Genomic DNA, 21715 nt, shown 5'->3' on the forward strand with positions numbered 1-21715 from the left:
AGGAGATTTCTAGGTCATGTTCTCTGATGACACAATATTAACAAAGACTTAAAAAACTAAATATGAGCCAAAGGAATATACAATCCCAATAATCATAATCAATTAGAAATATTTAAGTAACTCCCTGCTTTAAGAGGAAATTTAAAAAGAAACTTTGTAAATAGTCAGTAAGAATACCCCACATCAAACCTGCAGGCTATGGCAAAGTCTGAAGTGTTTTTTAAATAATATAGCAAGAAAGATTACAAAGTAAATAACATAAGCCCTCAATTTAAGAAGCTATGAATGGAACAAATGAAAGATTAGAGGAAGATAATAATGAAAGCAAAATTTAATAAACCAAAAAGGAATGGGGCGCCTGGGTGGCTCAGTCAGTTAAGTGACCGACTTCAGCTCAGGTCATGATCTCATGATTCATGAGTTCAAGCCCCACGTCAGGCTCAGTGCTGATAGCTCAGAACCTGGAGCCTGCTTTGGATTCTCTTTCTCCTCCTCTCTCTGCCCCTTCCCTGCTTGCACTCTGTCTCTCTCTCTCAAAAATAAATAAACATTAAAAAAAATAGGAAAAAAAACAAAAAGGAAAAATATGACAGAATTGGTCATTGAAGTGTCTTTTCTTTGAAAGAGACAAATCAAGTGGGCAAGCCTTTGGCAGGCTTAACTAAGAGAATTAGAAAGACTGCCTGAGAGCAGATACGAAAAAGGAAATGGAAGCGGTGGTGGGAGGAACCTAGATCAGCTTCTGGAAGGATGTATGTTTCAGGGGGAATATCTTTTTCCGTTTTAAGAGATTACCGTGTGTGTTTTCATTAAAGTTGTGGACTGATATTAGTAAAACCAAGTGTTCTTTCTAAAAGAAAACATGGAGATTTCATGATCCAGACAATATTTCAGAAACATTTTTTTTTTTCAAGTCTCTGAGTTTCTCTGAGGGATTCCAACTGATGGCATGCAAACTCATCACAGTTGTATTTGGTGAAGTCTTTTGGAGAGAACGCTCATCGGTAGTGTCGCTTTATCCAGGAATTCCGATTTTGTCATTGGAGGGAAGATTTCCCAGTGGAACTGACATTGTGCAGATTTCGATGAACCAGTTAATTTTACTTTGAGGGTGATATAGATTCACTGGGTGATATATATATATATCTATATATCTATATATATATAGATATATATATATATAGATATATATATATTCAAGTGATTTGAACTCTGAGCAAAGGGTCACCTTTCCCCCCTATTTCTCTCAGATGATTTTGTGAGATGTGACACACTGGTGGGTAAAAAATACCTTAGGACTTGCTAACGAAAGACAGTGTGCACAGAATCTGCTTTTCTAGCACATATTTTTATAGATGTTGAAAATGCTGTTGTCAAACAGTATTTTAAAAACTGTCAGGTGTGTGTGTGTGTTTTTCAAATGAGCTTTAAATAATTCAGTACTTACGCGGGCGGCAGAAAAATGACTTTATAAACTTGCAGTGCTCTTTTTGTACTGAATATACAAGTAGAGTCTATGAATTAAAAATGAACACTATCCGATCCATCTTTTTACTAATAACCAGTGTAGTGCAGTGTTGATGGAAATCTGCTGTTACTAATGTTTTTTGGTGTTTTGTTTTGTTTTGTTTTTTTGCATTTTGCTTTGGAGAATCCCCTTAAAGTCATTTCGCCGTAGATACTACCTCTGTACTTATGGTGAACTGGGTTTCTGCTTTATCTAACTTGATGGTGACTCACGGTGGCCTCCTTCCCTTTTCTTCCCTCCTGCAAGCTGCTGAATGAGAAATGAGGCTAGAGTTCTAGGATGCAGAAGATAGTTCGCTTAGGAAACCCCCCCCCTTCAAGAGTCTAATTGTGTGAAAAAGTAAGGGTCATAGATTATTATGACTCTTAGCCACATTTCTCACAGACTCATTACTCAGAACTCATTTTTCCCCTGATCTTCCTGTCCCCGGTTTGTTTGTTTTTTTAAAGGTGTGACAGAGCAAACCTTGTTTGTGTAAAAAGGCTGGATGGAATGTCCAGTCCTGAGGGCCACGCTTCCTCTTGCCTATCGAGAACCGTGGCTTTTTCTGAAGGCAGAAAAATGTTCTTCGTCATCATCGTTATGACTGTTTTGTTTTCCTCAGTCAGGTATTTCATACTAGTCACAGCGGTATTATTCATGTTCTGGAAGTTATCACATCTCTGATCTGAGCTTCTCAGGTCGTGGCAAAAGATTTAAGGTGTATTTGCAGGGAGTGGGCACTGACTGAGTCATGGCCACAGAGAACCGAGAGTCACAGTTGGGTAGTAGACAGGGGGATGGTGAATATACCTGGCTTGCAACAGGAAGTTTGAAGCTTTTTTGCATTGTAGCAGTCATTTTGAAGATTTGATGTAAGAAATGGCAAAAGTTCATTTAAAATTTATAAATTCCACCCCAGTGTCTCTGAGTACACTGCCAGTGATTGCTATCAAGCGTCTTGAGCGTGCTGATTATACACGGTTTGACACACATTGTTTGTAATGGTATTTCAAGTGCTGCCGACTGACTCATTCTGCGTATTCAGTCTGGAAAGCTTCATCAGCACCGTCGTTCCCCGTGCGGGCGGAGGCGGACGGCCTAACTGATGAGGAAGGTGTTCCGCATGCGTTCCATGGTGTTCCAAGATCTTCACAGGACTTCGTCTTTAATGATGGCTCAAGGTCCCCGTTCAATCTGGATTTCGTAGATTTTTGCCTATTAATTTCAATAGAATTTCTTACGGTCCAGCTCAGAATCCATGGTGGAAAGAAGATTGGATGGGGGAATGGGCAGCGAAAGAGCTTAGAAAACAGTAAACGAGATTGAAATCACCTGGTGCAATAAAGCTTTTAGTAGATTTGAAGAAGGCATGCACTGGTTTTTTGAAAGAAAAAAAAAACTTGTTGAGGATTGTAAGTTAGAAATCAGAGTAGATTATTTGATTTTTTCACAAGTGCTTTGTGGCTCAGAAGTGACCCATGGTATTGTTAGACTTGTGTCACATGAACAATGACATGGTTCCTACTCATGCTTCTGTCGGAGTCTCAGGCTCCTCACTGCAGGTTATACTTCCTAGTCAAACTTCCTCAGATGTGCCGAGTCTGAGGCAAAGACAAGCAGAAAGTGTGTCCATCAGGGAGGTGGGGATCCTTGGGATGGATACATTCCTGAGTCTTCCTTTCAATACACATTTATTGAGTGCCGCTCACGCTTTCTCCTCGCTCTCTGTAAGCTTGGCCCTTGGTTTTACTTCTCTCTGAATCTCAAGTCCTCATCTGTAAAATGGGACCAATAATAGTACCCGTCTTATGGGCTGTCTGGGAAAACGAGAGATACCACAGGGAAAGTCCTGAAATCAGCATCCGGCTCCCTGGGAGAGCTGCCACCACGTCAGGGCCCCTGAGTCAGGGCTCCTGAGAATCACTGAAGCTAGTCAGAGCTTCCCAAAGTCTTCCAGTGCCACCCGAGTCCTGCAACCCCCTGGAAGTCTGTGCTAACACTTACTGAGTAAAGTCTCCGTGAACTTCACAGAGCTCTTTCGTAGAGGTGGTAAATAGTGTTCCTCAGTTAAAAAAATGAGATGTTTGAATTTTTTCCTCACCTCTTGCTTCACACCTACAATAGGGCAGGCATTATATGGAATACTTTTATATGTATTTTTTCTCTTTTAAGTCTTGCAAGATTACTTTTATTATCTTCCACACATGAGGAATGGACCTGTATCTTGATACCAGGGCGGAGGTTCTGAGAATTGATTTGGTGACTTGACCATCTGGGTTAATAATTCTTCAGTGTACGTGACACGTTTTTGACTCTTTCGTTAGAATCATCAAGTCCCCTATCCCACCTGGAGCCTTAGCTTATGCCGGAACTGAAAGAGCGTCTGGCAGAACTCCCCTTCAGACTTTGAGATCTGCTGGTTCTACCTCGCTTCTGTCATCCTCGGACACTTTTGTTGTTGAGATTCTTCCGGTTACATTTTAAAGAAGCCCAGCTGAAACTAACTTGATCAAAGAAAAGGACCTCTGTTGGCTTACATGATTAGAATTTCCGGTGGTGCAGGCCAGGGCTTCAGAGGCATCAGATGTGGTAGGATTTGGAGGTGTGGACAAGGTGTGTTAGGATTTTGTCTCCATCTCCTGGCTCTATTTCTTTTCCTGTGTTGGCTTCTGTGTTAGTTATTTATTGCTATGTAATAAACCGTATCAAGTGTGGTGGCTTAAAAGAGCACGTATCTGTTATTTCATGGTGTTTGTGCAGCAGGAGGCTGGGCATGGCTTATCTGGGTCTCTGGCTTCAGGATTTCTCACAAGACTGCAGCAAAGGTGTCAGCCAGCACTAAGATCTCATCTGAAGGCTTGACATGGAAGGATCTGCTTCCAAGCCGTGTGGTTCATCAAAGAGCACAGTTCCTTGTGGGTTGTTGGACCAAGGGCTTTGCTGTCGCCTGTCAGCCAGGGGCATCCTCAGTCCCTCGCCACTGGATTCTCTCCACGGGTTAGCTCACAGTATGGCAGCTTCCTTCATCAAAGGGCGCAAAAAAGAGTCTTCTGCTTGTAAGGCAGAAGTTACGATCTTATGTAACGCAATCGTGGAAGTGGCACGCTCTATTCTGTTTGGAAGGAAGTCGCAGGTCCCACCCATGCGCAGGAAGAAAGGATTGTAAAAGGGGTGAAGACCAGCAATCAGGTATCATCAGGGCCCATCTTGGAATCTGTCCACCACACCTTCATTCTCCACATGCAGAAGCTCACCTACCTGGTGGCAGAGTTGACCAAAAGCTCCGACCTTCCATCGTCCTAGGGCTAGTGGCGATTCTAGAGAAAATAGAGCCACTTATCGCCTCAGATTCCATATATACACCTGGAACCCCCCAATTGGGATTCTTGGTTGAAAACATGAATCAACTCTGGCAAGCTTAACCACAAAAGGACTGATCAGAAGGCTGTCCGATATCTTGTAGAATTGTTGAGAATACTGAAGCACTGTGCTGGAAACACCTGAGAGAACTGGATGGAACTGGAACATTGCTTCCCTGGACTCTCATCATAAGATTCTCAAGATGAGATCTGTCTCACTGGCCAAGTATAGGTCCTATGCCTGTGTACAGCTGCAAGGAAGGGAGATGAGGGAATATCTCCCCACCTTGGGCCTCCGTTGGAGGTGGGACCATTTCTTTGACACTGACAGTGCCCTGAGATGAGCTCTTGTGGGTCTCGTGGCTTCCACAGATGCTCAGCCTAGCAGGTTGCTTTGCTTAAACAGATTCTCCTCTAATAGGCATTTTCAGAACTGTGTTGCCCGTGGTTCTGTGCTCATGTTTAGCATAAACTCTGCCTTCCAGGCATACCAACAAAGCTGCTACAGAAGCAGTCTGTGATATCAATGGCACACCCAGGTCTCTGAGTCATGTAGTAGGTGGGGCATTCATTAGTCAGAATTTCGATTTAGACCAGATTTAACCACAAGTGGAATTTAGTTTTTCTGAAATTAGAGGCTAACACTGTGATCCAGTTTTGTTTCCCAGTCTTTGTGTTGGATCTAGGGATTCGGGGATCACCTTAACTCTTTCCTGTTGGTTACCTTCGGCCATGTGTATATCACTTTCTTGGATATGTGGGCACACTAGCTGAATTACCAGGTTTTTATAAGTTCAAAGAACTTGTAAATCTTTTGAAGTGAGCTCACATGTTTCCTTGCATGAATTTTCGAAGTTATACTTACTCTCTTGCAGCATTATAGTAGAATATATTAAGGCCCACTTACCAAGAAGGGAAACAGATGTCACTTCTATGGGGTAATTTGTAGGGTAAAGAGGCTTGCCTAGACTCAAAATGTTTTTCTTATTGGCCTACGATGTAGGTGTAATCTCACCATTAGAATTTGAACTCTGGCTTGAGATCAGTGGACCTCAACACATTAAAATCACCTAGGGAATTAACAAAACCAAAAAAAAAGAAAAACCGAACAAAATGATGTCAGCATCCCACTCTAAGGAAATTTTGAAGAATTTCTGGGGGTGGAGTCCACGGAGCTGTAACTTTTTTTTTTTAAGTTTTAAGTTTATTTATTTATTTATTTTGAGAGAGAGAGACAGAAAATTCCAAGCAGGCTCCATACTGTCAGCATGAATCCCAGTATGGGGCTTGAACCCATGAAGATCATGACCTGTGCCAGAATCGAGAGTCGGATGCTCAGCTGACTGAGCCTCCCAAGCACCCCACCCTGCCACCCTTTTTCCTTGTGTATCCCTGTGATGACTCCTATTAATCGGGGTCACTGATGCTGGTCTCTTCCTACAACCTCAGAGAGCTGCCCCCCTACCATGGGATTTCTAGGAATCACACTGCTTCTGAAAACCCCTCCATAAGGCTGAGCTCACAGGAACATCCATTTGCTTCATAACAGTAGCACATGTTACAATCAGGCTATAAACAATCCAACTTCTCTTTCATTTTATATTTACTTGTGGAGGTGATGTGCAAATAATCATTCATGTGGTATCCAGAAATATTTCTGTCTATAGTAATAGCAGATGGCAAAGCATTTTTCACGTGCCAAGTTGCATTTATTCTGCCACAGTGCAATGTGGAAGTGATCATGGCCTCTTTCAAATATTCTTACTCCCCATGTGCATTTCAGTCGTGGTGGGAAGTTTGCTTGCGTATCAGTTCAATATGTTGTAGATTTACTTGGAATCCTTGGAATTTGTGCATAGTATAGTCACATGGGAAGTACTTTGAAAAGAAAGATTTTTGAGGCCTAATGATTAAAGGTTATCAATTCCACAAACATTTAATAAGCATTTGCTGTGTACTAAGCCAGTGGTTTTCCACTGGGATAGGTGGCTTCGGTCCCCAGGAAGGACTTTGGAAATTGGCAGGGTTGTTTTTTGTTATTATAATGATTAGCGGTGCTGCTGGCATTGGGTATGCAGGGGCCAGAGGTACTAATCGCCCTGCACCATGCAGGACAGTGCCCTCCAACCAGAATGATCCTGCATAACTCTCCCATCCCCAAATCTGTTGGAAGGACATTTATGTAGGTGAATAAGCTGTTTATGATTATCCGAGCCTAAAACCTAGTTGTGCTTTTCATATAAACACAAAGTTGTGTGTGTGTGTGTGTGTGTGTGTGTTTGCTTTTTTTTTTTTTTTTGGCATGGATTTAATATACAATGACTTTTCCAGGAAAATTGTAAATGTAACTTAAGGGAAGATTGTACTTTGCTTTTTTTGGAGTCAAAAGTTATTTATCGTCACATAAAATCATGTCACCGATGGAACCCTGCACGTGGTGTTTGAGTCACAAAAAGCCCATCTGTATCTGCCTGCATATACTATTTTCACCTTCATGCAGATTCCATACGTAGGGGCAAGCAAAGGACCATTTTATGTGTCTTCTGGTAGTATCCTATGCAAATAATTCCTATGATTTTGTTGCATTGCTTGTTAAAAATCTTTATTTTACAGCCAGAGCATTATAACGTTGAGTTGAAATTGTGTGTGTGTATGTGTCTGTGTCTTAAGAAGTATGTGTGTAATTGTGATTGTTTATAAATTTTATTTCAAGAAGATGGAGCCTTGCAGACTGTTTGAGTTTAAGGGGGCATCGGGTATAATAGGGTTGAGAGCCACTAGATTAAGCAGCAGGGTGATGGCAGAGAAATCAGCAGACGAGGAAAGATCTGGGTGCCAGGAAAATACAGAGGAGCCGCAGACCCTACCCTGTCCTGCAGGAACGTGCTGGCCAGGAGCGTTTTGCTAGGGCTTAGCCGGGTGAAGGCAATATTGCATACAAAGTTGGGAAGGGTGAAAGCGAGGCTTTTGCAAATGGCTCGAGCTTGGGTGTGGTCGAGCTGCGGGCTGGCAGTGGAGAGCGAAGGCTGAGAGGCAGCTGGAGCCACGTGAAGGATGTAACAAGGCTAGCTTGTGTTTTATTCTAGAAACACTGGGGAGCTACCAAGAGGCTTAAGGATTGGGGCGAGGCTGGCTTGTTAGAGAGAGTGCTTGCACAATGGTGAGCCAGGCTGGAGCAGAGCAAGGGGGACGGAGCCAGGGAGAGGCCTGAACTAAGACAGTGCCAGTGGGGAGAGCCAGTGCAGGTGGGTGCACGTTGGTCCCAAAGGTGTCACAGCCAGGATTCAGCCCCAGGTGATAGAACTCCAGTTTCCCCTGTTCTCAAGCACTTTCTTAGATGATCCCAGGGGCCGGGGTGCATGTGGGATGGTGCAGAGAAGAGGGAGAGAGTTTGGGCAAATGGAAGCTACTCAATAGTGAATTTGGAAAACCAGGGAAAGGAAGCTGTAGGATACGTCTGGTCCTGTGAGGTGTCTGGCGAGCAAAGGAGCACAGGCCTCACTTCTAGAATCGCATGGACGGACTCTGTAACGTCTGTGCCCCAATTAAGTGTGTGGGGTGAAGGGGAATCGTTGTTTGCTTATGTCGCGTGCAAAATAAAACCGACCTGTTGCTTTCAGTTAATTTGGCACACCTTTCATTTCGTTTTGAAAATCTGAGTAACAACGACAGATTCTAAAGAAACTTCGTAATACCGCAAAGCTACAGATTTTCATCTGGAGTGCTATCTGAAAACATTTGCCTGTGCCACATGGGAGAGAACATTCTTGACGATTTACCCTCACAACAACAAAAACATTTAGATTTATCCACCACACTGGTGAGAGAAATGCCGTTCTTTAAATGAGGGCCTCGCCAAATTCTGTTCCCTTTGTATTTGAAAAAAAAAATGCAATTACTAAAACACTATTATAAGAAGTTTGGAAAATAGAAAGGAAGATGTTACTCCCTGCTCCTCCCCCCCCCCCCATTATCTGTTGCTGTTTTAATGTACAGTACCTTCTTTAAATCTTATTTTTAGATACATATATGTATATTTGTGTGTCTATAATGTGTCTTATGTTATATACATAAAGATATATTGTCGTCCTAGTATATACAAATATTCTAGAAGTCAAGTAACATGAAATATCCTGGAGCAGTATTTTGAATTATTCTTACACTCAGTTTCCAACTTGGTTCCCAGCTTCCTACTGAATACTGTACTACTTGCCTCTATTTAGTTGTCTTGCAGGCGTCTGTCCCGAAACACATCAATACTGAGCTTTGAACTCTATCCACCCTGCCCTCTCCTCTTCCCAGTTTCCCATATCCCAGTAAAGGGTTCTGCTGTCCATCCTTTTTTTTTTTTTTAATTTTTTTAAATGTTTGTTTAGTATTAAGAGAGAGTGCAAGCGAGGGAGAGGCAGAGAGCGAGAGGGAGACACAGAATCTGAAGCTCCAGGCTCTGAGCTGTCAGCACAGAGCCTGACGTGGGGCTCGAACCCATGAACCGCGAGATCGTGACCTGAGCCACAGTCAGACGCTTAACCAACTGAGCCACCCAGGTGCCCCAAGGCTTTCACTGTCCGTCTTGTTGCACAAGGCAGCAGCCTAGATTTCTCCCCTTCCTGCACCCCCTACATGGAGTCCACTGCAAGTTCTTTCATCTCTGCTGCCAGAATAGATGCCACTCACTTCTCCCCACCTTTGCTGCTACCACCGTCTTCCAAGCTGCCCTCATTCTTCATCTGAGCTACATGAGCCTCCTTACTAGTCTCCTACGCTGGCTCTTGCCTCTGTAGATTCTGCTCTCCCACTGGACAGAATAGATCATTGTGAAAAATTCTCCCATTTAAAATTCTCCTGTGGAGTACTGATGCATAGGGGCACTTGTACCCCAATGTTTATAGCAGCACTCTCAACAATAGCCAAATTGTGGAAAGAGCCTAAATGTCCATCAACTGATGAATGGATAAAGAAATTGTGGTTTATATACACAATGGAATACTACATGGCAATGAGAAAGAATGAAATATGGCCTTTTGTAGCAACGTGGATGGAACTGGAGAGTGTGATGCTAAGTGAAATAAACCATACAGAGAAAGACAGATACCATATGGTTTCACTCTTATGTGGATCTTGAGAAACTTAACAGAAACCCATGGGGGAGGGGAAGGAAAAAAAAAAAAAAAAAAAGAGGTTAGAGTGCGAGAGAGCCAAAGCGTAAGAGACTCTTAAAAACTGAGAACAAACTGAGGGTTGACGAGGGGTGGGAAGGAGGGGAGGGTGGGTGATGGGTATTGAGGAGGGCACCTTTTGGGATGAGCACTGGGTGTTGTATGGAAACCAATTTGACAATAAATTTCACATATTGAAAAAAAAAATTCTCCTGTGGCCTCCCGGTGTACTCAGGAAACAACCTAAATTCCTCCCCTTGGCACATATGGCTTATAAGATCTGGCGTTTGCGCCCCTTTCCAAATTCATCTCATGCTGTAGGATGTCCTCATGCTCACTCGCTAACTCACTATGTTCCAGCCATAAAACACACCAGGTTCTTCCCAGCCTCACAGCCCCTACTTGTGTGCTTTTCCCTGTGTGAAGCTTCCTTCCTCCCCTCGGGGCATACAAGCTCCAAATGCTATGGATGTCACTTTAAATGTCACTTAAGGAGCCATCCCAGACTACTCTAGGGAAAGTAGAGTTGCTTCCTTACATTGAAACAGTTCGCAGTTAGAGAGTGTGTGTGCCCCCACCAGATTGTAAGCTCCGCGAGGCCGTGACCGTGTTTGTCTTATTTATGCAATAGTCAGTACATATTTGATGAATGAATGAATGCTACCCTCTTGAATCAGCTCATGAAGTTATCTTGCTTCCAGGCTGAGGGCCATGGGACCAAGAACCAATGGCTGGGCATCATCTATTATCTTGGAAGCCCTTTTGTAAGAGAGACTTTTCATCCCTTTTCAAAAAGCACTCTTGTTTCTGTCTAGATCATGTTTGTCTAGGACTCAAGTAAATGTCAGTGGTCAGCTCCCAGCCCCAGGCCCGAGGTTGGTGCCATGTTTAATAAACGCACATGGATATTAGAGTGGTTACGTGGCCAATATTTCAGTGCCTCCCTTGGGAGGGAATATAATATTGGAAGAGGACTGGTTCTTACTTCTGCAGCCAACAGTGGCAGGAAGGAGGTGCCGGGGAATGTGGTGAAGAGAAAGAACGTATAGACCAAGTCTCTCCCAAATTGCCATTGCCAAAGACACGTACTGGAGTAGTGGTTGAAGAAAGCATCCAGGACAGAAACCAAACAGTTTAAGAACAGTTTATCTTGGGAAGAAGCAGTCCTACCAAGGTCTTCCCTAGTGGCATGAATGTTCAAAAACCTGAAAACCTCTTGCCACACCTTGCTGCTGTTAGGTCAGTTTATTAGGATCGTTCATTAAGAGCCCCAAACAATTAAGAACTTCTGTTAAATGCAGTTCCAGCCTGGTACAGACTGCTTTTACAGGAGGAAATTCTGGAACACGTGCTACAGCAGCCCCCTTCTAGCTGACCGCCTCTTACCTTACCGTGTCCTCTTGCCTTGTCTAACACTGTGTCTCCATCAAGCTACGTCCTTAATGAGGTCGTTTGCTCTGCACACACCGGGAGATTATGTCTTAGAGTAATACATTTTCTGCTTTCTGAGCTATGCCTGAGATGGCAGCTTCTTCAGCTGTGGAAAGAATTTGCCACTTAGCAGAGGAGGACCTTTATAGCTTGTCACAGCTTTCAATCATAGCTTAGGCTTTTGATTCCTTAACAGTGGCACATGGGAGCATGAACATTTTGCATAACCACTTAGCTCAACCTTCTAAGTCACCTCTCAAAGGAGTGAGAAGCAGTTTATGCCGGCATGATTGGAAAGAACCCTCTGTACTGTTGTTAATAATATCTGCATATAGTTTGCATAACTGAAATCCACAATCATCTTCTTCCCAGCCTTATGGAAATACATTTGACATATAACACACAGGAATATCTTCATCTTAGTTTTGGTCCACAATTACCGTCACTATCCCTTATAAGTAATGTGCACCAACGGCGATTTGATTTTTTAACCTTTCAATATTTTTTGTGTTTTTTTAGTTTTTTTTTTCCCCACAAACACAAGTTGAGCCCCAATTCTGTGTCAGCGCTGCATCTCTGGAGGTCTATAGGACAAACAGTAATGGCTAATGATTTTTCAGGGTTGTACAAAACGATAATGATTTTTCAGGGTTGTACAACTGGAGTGATTGTGGTATTAATGGCAGTGTATCCAAAATAAAGAGAAAATCTGAAAAGACAGGTGAAGGACAGTCCGACTTAGATTTTTTAGCAGCAGTGGTTGATGCTGTACCTCTGGACAGATGGGAGGCTGAAATGAAAGATCTTTTCGGACATACAGAGAGTAGCAGAATTTCTTACTCTCAGGCTTCAGCTGGAAGAATGACTAAGAGTCGGATTTGGGCAGGGAGGAAATTGAATCTAGGAGTAGGTTACACCACGACAGAGCAGCAGCACAGCCAAGAGACGGGGCGTGTTAATAAACCTAAGTAATCCAAACAAAAGGCTGCCCCTGTCTTAGGATTTGAGTACAAACGAAATGTTTAGACTTGGGGCTAGTGTTTGAAATTCTCCCATTTGTGATGAATTATTTTCACTTCAGGCAAGGGTCTTTAACCGGAGGTCCCTGGATGGAATTCAAACCATCCGTGAACTTCTTAAAATTATAGGTGACATTTTGTGTATGTGTAATTTTCCTGCAGACAGGATTTGTGGCTTTCATCAGACGTTGAAAGGGGCTTAGAACCTGAACAAGCTTAAGAACTACTGGATTAAGATATAGGCCCCAACTGGAATGAAATTACATGGGTGCTTTCCGCGAAGTTGAGACGTGATGATCTGAATTTGAATATTGGATCTTTGCGAAACGCCTGAGACCCCAGACAAATGATATTTCTTCTCATCATAGTCTGTTTGCGTGGTGCACGACCCGTGTGACTGGACATGGCAGCAATGCGCCTGGCCTCTGTGACTGTACCTTGCCATCAGTCGGTGTTTGATTATAGCTGTTATGCTTTCTAAAGGGAGTCACTACTGAGCTATCAGAAGAAATAAAGCTTCTCAGTGACCAATTCTGGGATATAATAATAGGTTTGGTGTTGCTGTTTTGTTAATCGAGAGGGTGTTTTGTGTAATACATTGTCTAAGTATGCAGGATGGGGAGGGCGTTGTGTTTAATCATTTTCTCTCTGGATGAGATGTGATATTAAAACAATTGTTAATTGGTGACCGTGCCTAACTTGTGTTTTCAGAATGCAATTGTAACGTATATCAGAAATGGGCACTTTTTATGCAGTTTTAATTCCACTGCTCCATTCCTCCAGAAATTTGTTGAGTGCTAGTGTCAGACTGTTTACTGCGCTGGTAACATCACGGGTATTGAACATCACGGGTTGAAGAGGGTGGTCCTGTCCCAGAGAATTACTTTGAATTGGGATGGAAGGTGGCAGGCCATCACCAAATCCTCAGTCCCAGCCTAAGACCTAATCAGGCCCAGAAGAAGCCATGTTCCTAGGAGCCTGCCACGTGGGGCATCAGCCTGTGGGGGTGACTAAGAATGGAGTAGAGCACATACTTCGTGGACAGATGCTATGAAACCATGGGCTTCCTCGGACAACGCAGGCATCAAAACGTCTGTTTCATGTATATAGTTATGATCATAACGCGGTCTGCTTCTGAAGCTGTTAACTGGCTTCCGCCAAAGCCCAGGGCCTCCTTGTGGCCCCGCAGCACCCCCAGGGGCAGGGGCAAAGTGCCCAGGTGCTAGGACTGGGCGCCCTGCCTGCTGGGAAGGAGACACGTCTCCAGCCCCATTTCCTGTCCACGGGTCCATTTCCTCTCTCAGGACACGGGTGTCCCTTCGAGGGAGGGGGAGGCGGTCTGTCAGATGGTTACCGACGGCATGGAGAAGGGTAACTGCCTCTCAAAATGAGCCTAGGTTTCCTTTCCTGTGTGGCATGTCCCTTTTTGTGTGTGTTATGTTGCAAAATCCTCAGTTTTGATTGAGATGATCATCATCTCTTATTTTAAGAGATGAACACCCGTATAGAGCTTAAATGGTAAGGACAGCCAGGGTTTTGAGATGGGACTTGTGTGAAAATGCGGAATGTCGGATGATGGTGCAATATGGTCTCTGGTCTGCCAGCTTTCCATCCCCAGTTATTCGCAATTACATGAGGACAATTAGATTATAATTCAAACTTCTGCAAACTCATTTAGAGAGATAAGAAATTCATTTCACTGCATTGTACTCTAAATTGTAAATGAGGTTCAGGATTGATTGTTTAATAGGTTGGAGTTCTAAATTGAAATTTTCTCCCGTGTTATTTTGTATCTATATGATTCACCGTGAAGATTGGGTTAAAAAGTTAAAAAATGTCGATGCAATTTTCTTCTCTGTGAAATCGAGGTTACTATTTTTAAAAAATTGTTTCTGGCCTCTCCTTTGTATCCCTCAAACTACCACTTTCTCTGCCATTCCTAGAACTATTTGAAGGGTTTTATGTAGCCTAAAAATAGAACAAAATAAGCACAATTTTATTTTTTTTGGAAAAGCTCAGGAAAAGCATAGCTCATGCTCTTCTTCCCCTAAAAATGGAACCCGAGCGTCTGATCCTATGTTTTTATTATCAGGTTGCACATATTGTAGGTAAATCTATCTGATGAAGATAATAGCTCTCTTGAAGGGATGGTTGTGGGGGTGGGGGGGGTGAGCGTGTATGTGCATGCATGCAGACACACACGCATTGTGACAGTGCGTGTGCACGTGGCAGGAGCTTTTTCGGGCAACGGTGGGAGTGAATTAGCTCCTGGAACAAACATCAGTGCCATCCTGCCTGTAGACGGCTTCCTCTGGTCTTTTCTCCGAAGCCTTCCATGGTCTCTTCTTTTCCTGGGACCTAACAAGTCTTCTCGCTAGCTCTAAGACGGTGAAAATGACTTGTGGCTGTTTTGTCTGTGATTTTCCAGGGCCTTTGCCCTCTTGGTTGCTGCTGAGGTAGGCAACGTGTGTTGGCTTTGAGTCTAGGTCTGCTGTAGGGGAGTAAACGTCAGCCCCTCAGCTCCATCACCGCCGTGGCTCAGGGGGTGCACTCTGAGTTGAAGATATAATGGGTTTAACTTGCCTCCTGGTGTCCTGGGACACTTGAATCGTTCATTCAACCCACATCCCAGTGTCTTCCAGTGCCAGGCATGGCCCTAGGAGTGTGTCATACATATGTGGAAACGACAGAAATCACTGTGCTCTTGGAGTTTACATCTGGCTCCTGAGTAACTTTCTGGAATGAAGGTCACTTCCCTAAGCCGTGGAAATATTCATACACTTGACCGTTTGTTTGTTTTGGGTTTCTAATGTAGCATAAAAGATGAATAAGAAGACATCATTGGTGCCCTCAGAGAATTTGTGAGAGAGCGAGAGAGAGAGACAGAGACAGAGAGAGAGACAGCCGGGCCAATGTGTAGTTAACACTTCCCTCCCCAGTAGGCCGAGTCCATGCTATAGTAAAGGCAGAAGCAGCATTGCTGAGGGAAGACAGTGGAAGGAAGGAGGGACACGATTTTTACGAAAGGGGTGCCTGCCATTCAGCTCAACCTGTGGTCACCTTTGAGCACGTGGGGGTCTGGTGGTGGGTGCAGTGATGGACTTAGTGGGCCATGAGAGTGGGGACAAGGGATGAGCGAGGCCGAGTGCTGGGATGCCTTGGCTGTGGGCTGGAGTGCTCTGGAAGCAGACGAGTCAGTGAGCTTCACTGGATGGCTGTGACATGGCTAACCCACCATTCTAGAACAGCTGATGGCAGAGTGTGGGATGCACTGAGAGCAAGAGCAGGGGTGGGGGTGTGGGAGGGAGGGAGACAGCTAGGTGACCTTTGTTTATTCTTTTACTCATTCAACAAAGATTTAGCTGCGGCTTGCTGTGTCACTTAATAGTAATTGCCAGTCTTAGATGGTACTTTAAGAAGAATGGAACCAGGGGCGCCTGGGTGGCTCAGTCAGTTGGGCGTCCAACTTCGGCTCAGGTCGTGATCTCCCGGTTTGTGGGTTCAAGCCCCACATCGGGCTCTGTGCTGACAGCTCAGCGCCTGGAGCCTGCTTCGGATTCTGTGTCTCCCTCTCTCTCTGCCCCTCCCCTGCTCATGCTCTGTCTCTCTCTGTCTCAAAAATAAATAAAACATTTTTTAAAAATTAAGAAAAAAAAAGAATGGAACCAATTTAATGCCCTATCTCATCTTTCAAGCTCGACGTTTACATTTTTGTCTCTTTGCTAAGGGCCTGAAAGGTACACATGAAGACAACTTTAGGGGAAGGGGTGTGGACATCTCCGTTTCCTCTGCCGGGTTGCTCCTGCTCTTTGCCTCACTCGTCGGTGGTGTATGAAAATCCGCAATCGGCTGTGCTACACGGGGAGATATGGGGCCTCACAATGCCTGAATAATTTGAGATGTAATTCAGAGAAAACGGATTTCATTTATGTTTTGGGATAAGAGCCACAGAGAAAAACTGGAAGAAACAGATGGGTTTGTCTTGACAAAATGCTTCCACTGCTGTGAAGGAGCCAGCCCCCTTCTCTTGGTCAAGGAGGGGAAACTGCATCTTAAACATGTGGTGGTTATTATTCATTGTACTTTTTTTTAAGGTAGGAAGCGTTCTTTGGACAGAGTTAAATGCTGCTCAGCGTAAAGGACGTGGGGGGGGGGCATAGCCTGCAGACTGTGACTAATTGACATGCACCGGCCTAATGAGAAGACAGAATGTGTCTAATCAGTGGCAGAGCAAATACTCACAAAGGGTCTCCTTCTCTCCCAGGGCTTCTTTCGCTGGGCATCTGGCCGGGATTCTCGTCGGACTAATGTACACTGTTGGGCCTCTGAAGAAAATCATGGAAATGTGTGCAGGTACAGAACAAAACACCCTTGGCCTGACAACAGGTTGGAAGTTCATCTTAATTTTAATGGAAACAGAAGCCACCCCAAGTTTCCCTGTGGTTCAGCTTAGGAATTACCGTATAGGCTCTTTTTAATTTTTTTTTTTTTAACGTTTATTTATTTTTGAGAGAGAGACAGAGCATGAACGGGGGAGGGTCAGAGAGAGAGGGAGACACAGAATCCGAAGCAGGCCCCGGGCTCTGAGCCGTCAGCACAGAGCCCGACGCGGGGCTCAAACTCACAGACTGTAAGATCATGACCCGAGCTGAAGTCGGATGCTCAACCGACTGAGCCACCCAGGCGCCCCCCGAATAGGCTCTTTTTAAAACCAAGAGGCCAAACACCGGCTGCACATGTGCCCCACACTGCTCCAGAGGAGTCTGCAAACCCAAATTGTGAACCAGAAGCTTTCTTAGGGAACAAATTGTGGTATTTTTACCTGCAGCATTGAGGGAACTCACAGAAAACCGCGATTTTCTTGAAAATGCAGAGAACTAAAATAGATTTTTTTAATTTAAAAAATGTTTTAACGTTTTTTATTTATTCTTGAGAGAGAGAGACAGAACACAAGCAGGGGAGGTGAGAGAGAGGGAGACACAGAACCTGAAAGCAGGCTCCAGGCTCTGAGCTGTCAGCACAGAGTCCGATGCGGGGCTTGAACTCATGAACCTTGAGATCATGACCTGAGCTGAAGTCAGACGCTTAACTGACTGAACCACCCAGGCACCCCTAAAATGGATTTAAAATAATGCATTCTTCTGTAATATTCCCCAAATTAATATATGTGCAAGGCAAAGTTAAAAAAGAAAAATCTGAACCGAAGTGCAGGCCAGTATTTGCAAGAATTCAGAATGACCCCTAGGTTCTTGGTGGGTGAGATGCATATTCATGCGTGGCCAAATCAAGTGTGCTATGGCTTAAAGCGTGGCTTCTGCCTATAAAAGTTTGGGGGTTTTTTTTGTTGTTGTTTTGTTTTTGTTTTTGTTTTTCTGGCTTTTTTTCCTGTCAAATTGATGCTTAATGAAAATACTTTATTTTATTTAGAATATATGAATTTTTTAGCCCTCTTAATTTAAAATGCTATACTGTGTTTGACTTATAGGAAAACTATTTTGCAGACACTTGTTTTATAGACCATATGAGTTCCAATATTTCATCTTTTATTCATAAGAAATCTTCTGAGACTATTTTACCTTTCCTTGAACCATAAATAATTTGTTTTCACACTTTGTGCCGATGACTGGTATTCTTGAGAACCATATAATATTCATGATATTAGAAAGCTTTCCAGGCACTGCACTGCTGTCTTTATTAGCGGGTTGTGTTCACTTTCAGATGATTTTTACAGGCTGTGTTGCATCTAAACGGATTCCCATTTCCCTACGTTTGCTTATTACTGTGTTTCCAGTGTGTGTGCTTGGAGGAGACAGCGGGAATTGCATTTATTGAAAATGTCCAGTTTCATTATATTTTTGATACAACTTAATTATGGAAATCCAGTAATGAGCTTTGTTGCCCAAATGCGCCTTAGTACTGATAAGGGAAAAGGAATGTTTCTTGTGAGTTTAATGTTTTGTTTCATTTTTTTTTTTAAAGATTTTATTTTTAAGTAACTTCCACACCCAACTTGGGGCTCAAACTCATATGCCCAAGATCAGGAGTCGCATGCCCTACCCACTGAGCCAGCCAGGCACCCATGTTTTGTCTCATTTTCTATGTGTATCTGAAGTTGAAGTGGTTTGTAAAGCTTTCTTGCAGAATTTAGGGAAGAGTTTTGATTTTAAAGAGGATTTTTCCCCACAATTACACCATTTCAACTCTTCGTTTTCCTTCTTGAAACTTTGCCTATGTTCTGGGCGACCTATTTTTTTTTTTTTTTTACATCATGTTGTTTTCAAAGTAATACAATAGAAAATTAGATACTAAAAGTTGAAACAAACATTCAGTGCTATTTACAAATAGCCTATAATCTCTCTGCCTTTTTTCCGGTGAAGCCAGAGAAAGATCTAGGGTGACCTGAGAATTGAGGTGACCCAAGAGCCCTGTGGAAAATAGCCAAGTGCATCTGCCTGATAACTTCTGGAGAAGGAGCATCACACTGAAGTTGTGCCTGCCTGTTACTCCCCACACCGCCTCCCTTCAGTAGTGCTGAATTGACTGTCCTATGGCCCTGTTAGGGACAAGGAAGGGGAAAGGCCCTTTAGAAGGGTAAGAACCATGGCTCCCCCAACAGTCTTCTGGCAGCAGGTTCTCTGGACACCAGACCATCTCCACTTGTACAGGAGCCTCTAAGCCCAGGCTTATTTTAGAGGTAGAGACCCTCTTAGGTCAACAGGAACCTCTAGAACCTCTAGAACCTCTAAGGAACTGTAGAGCGTTTCCCATATTCTGTTCCCGATAGGGCTAGGCCCAGACAGAAGGGAGTTTATTTTAACAGTTGGTTAGAAATCACTTGAAATGACCTTGGCTTTGTTATAAAGAACCTCCGAATTGTTGGCAAGATCATCAGTTAAAGCCTTATGGCTGTTCTGTTCCATTGGTTGAGGTGGCTGTTTTTATGCCAGTACCTTTTTGGTTACTGTCACTTTGTGATGCAGATCGAAATGGGGAAGTGTGAGGATGGCTATTATCAAAAAGACAAGAGATAATACTCATCGGTGGAGGATGTGGAGAAAAGGAAGCCCTTGTGTGCTGTTGGTGAGAATGTAAACTGGTACAGCCAGTATGGAGGTTCCTCAAAGAATTAAAAATAGAACACCTTATGATATAGCAATCCCACTTGTGAGTAGATATCCAAACGAAATGAAATCAGTGTCTCGAAAGAGATATTCGCATTCCTGTGCTCGTTACAGCGTCATTCCCAATAGCCACGGTAGGGTGACTGTCCATCAGATAAATGGGTAAAGATGTGGAGTGTGTGTGTGTGTGTGCGTGTGTGTGTGTGTGTATGTGTGCACGCGCACGTGTAATGTAATTAGTCTGCTATAAAGAAGAAAGAGATCCTGTTGTTTGGGACAACGTGGATGAACCGAGAAGACATTATGCTAAGTGAAATAAGCCAGAGAGAGAAAGACAAATGCTATATGATTTCACTTATATGTGGAATCTAAAAAAGTTGAACTCCTAGAATCAGATAGTAGAACAGTGGTTGCCAAGGTCTAGGGACATGAGAGAAATGGGGAGATGTTCGTCAAAGGGTACAAACTTCTAGTTAGAAGATGAATAAATTATGGGGCTCTAAGGTACAGTGTGGTGACTATAGTTAATAACACCGTATTGTATACTTGGAATTTACTGACAGTAGATCTTATGTTCACACACACACACACACACACACAAAATGGTAACACACCATTGTGAGGTGATAGGTGTTAATTAACTTGATTGTAGCAGTCATGTCATATGTATATGTATATTAAATCATCATGTTATATACCTTTTAAAAACTAATGTTGTACAACCCAAATACATGCAGTTTTTTAATTTGTTAATCAGAACTCCGTAAAGCTGGGGTGGGGGAAGCCTTATGGCTATAATTAAAATGTCTGTTTTCCTTCATATTTAGGCAATTTTCCCTCCCCTGTTCATTACCCAGGACAGCAGTACTACTTTAATAGTTCAGGTAAGCACTTTATTTCATTGAATACATTTGATTTTTAAAAATGACAGTGTTTGCCACCACAGAGCTGCCTTAAGGTGACACTAGCTTGTGCTGTTGTAGAGTAGTGTCCGCAGGTATGTACTTGAGCCACCATCATGCCTGGAAGCTAGATGGAGCCAGAGCCCAGGGAGCATATTTGGGTGAATTGGTAAGGAAGGCTGGGGAAGGAGGTGACTCTGGCCTGAGAATATTGTATGATTGGTATGAGGTCTCTCAGGCACGGGAAGGTTCATACTAGATCCGGGTCTAGTACTGGATTCTCAGTCTACAAGTCCACACTGCCCACTGAGTGTTACAAGTTAGTTTCAGATCCACTCTTCTCCACAGTCCACCCTACCTGCACATTCAGGAGGAATCATGCCTACCCTAAGAGGCTAAGGTAGGCGTTCCTCTAATAGTTAATACCATGTGACTTAAAGAAGAGAGTATATTTTTTCTAAATGGTTTACAAATATGTAGAAAGCACTTCCTGTTAAAGCACATGACCTGTTTCAGACTAAGGCCCTCGTGTGCCGTGCTGGGGAGGCCCCCCTGTAGTGCCTGGGGCCAGTTCCTGCAGACAGGTGTTAAAGAAACCATAGCTGTGGATGTCTAGGTCTCTTTTAGAGTCATTCCACTGGAGAACTTTGTAGCTTAAATCTGGGGTCGGCAACCTTTTCTGTGAGGGGCCAGATAGCTAACGTTTTAGACTCCAAAAGCTTTGATGGTCACATGGTCTCTGTCACAACTTGTCCTTGTAGCATGAAAGCAGCCAGAGACAATTCATAAACAAATGAGTGAAACCTGACTTACAAAAATAGACAGTGGGTTGTATTTGGACCACATTTGTAGCTTTTTGACCCCTGACTTAAATAATATAGGTACAGAGAATTATATATATATTAACGTGTCTGTGTGTGAAGATATATATATATATATATATATAAATATGTATATATATTATATATATATCTGTATATACATATATATGTATATATATATACATATATATATGTATATATATATGTATATATATATGTATACATATATGTATAATATATGTGTATATATATATATACATATATATATACACACATACATACATACATATCTCCAATTTTCCATATCTTACTGATCCTGCTAACCTCTAAGTTTTCTGTCAGTGCAGAGAAGGGGGTTAAAATCTCCAAGTGTGATTATAGAACTATCTGGAT

At 43.1% G+C, this 21715-nt stretch overlaps 1 protein-coding gene across 12 annotated transcripts in view; it reads left to right on the forward strand.

Moving 5' to 3' along the window:
• The window catches only part of RHBDD1 (rhomboid domain containing 1), a 175546-nt gene that overhangs the window by 50472 nt on the left and 103359 nt on the right, over positions 1–21715 (forward strand). For 10 of the 12 annotated variants that reach the window (XR_006205735.1, XR_006205736.1, XR_006205734.1 and 7 more), the window contains exons 4-5: positions 16743–16864; positions 20427–20483. Coding sequence is in view for 9 of the 12 variants with exons in the window: in XM_042950349.1 (XP_042806283.1) it covers positions 16743–16864; positions 20427–20483 (179 nt within the window). In the remaining 3 variants the exon portion in view is untranslated. The remainder of the gene's footprint in view (positions 1–16742; positions 16865–20426; positions 20484–21715) is intronic. The other 2 variants (XM_042950347.1, XM_042950350.1) reach the window with 1 other exon arrangement.

This window comes from Panthera leo, chromosome C1 (genome assembly GCF_018350215.1).
Source record: "Panthera leo isolate Ple1 chromosome C1, P.leo_Ple1_pat1.1, whole genome shotgun sequence".
In the NCBI taxonomy this organism is placed as follows: Eukaryota; Metazoa; Chordata; class Mammalia; order Carnivora; family Felidae; genus Panthera; species Panthera leo.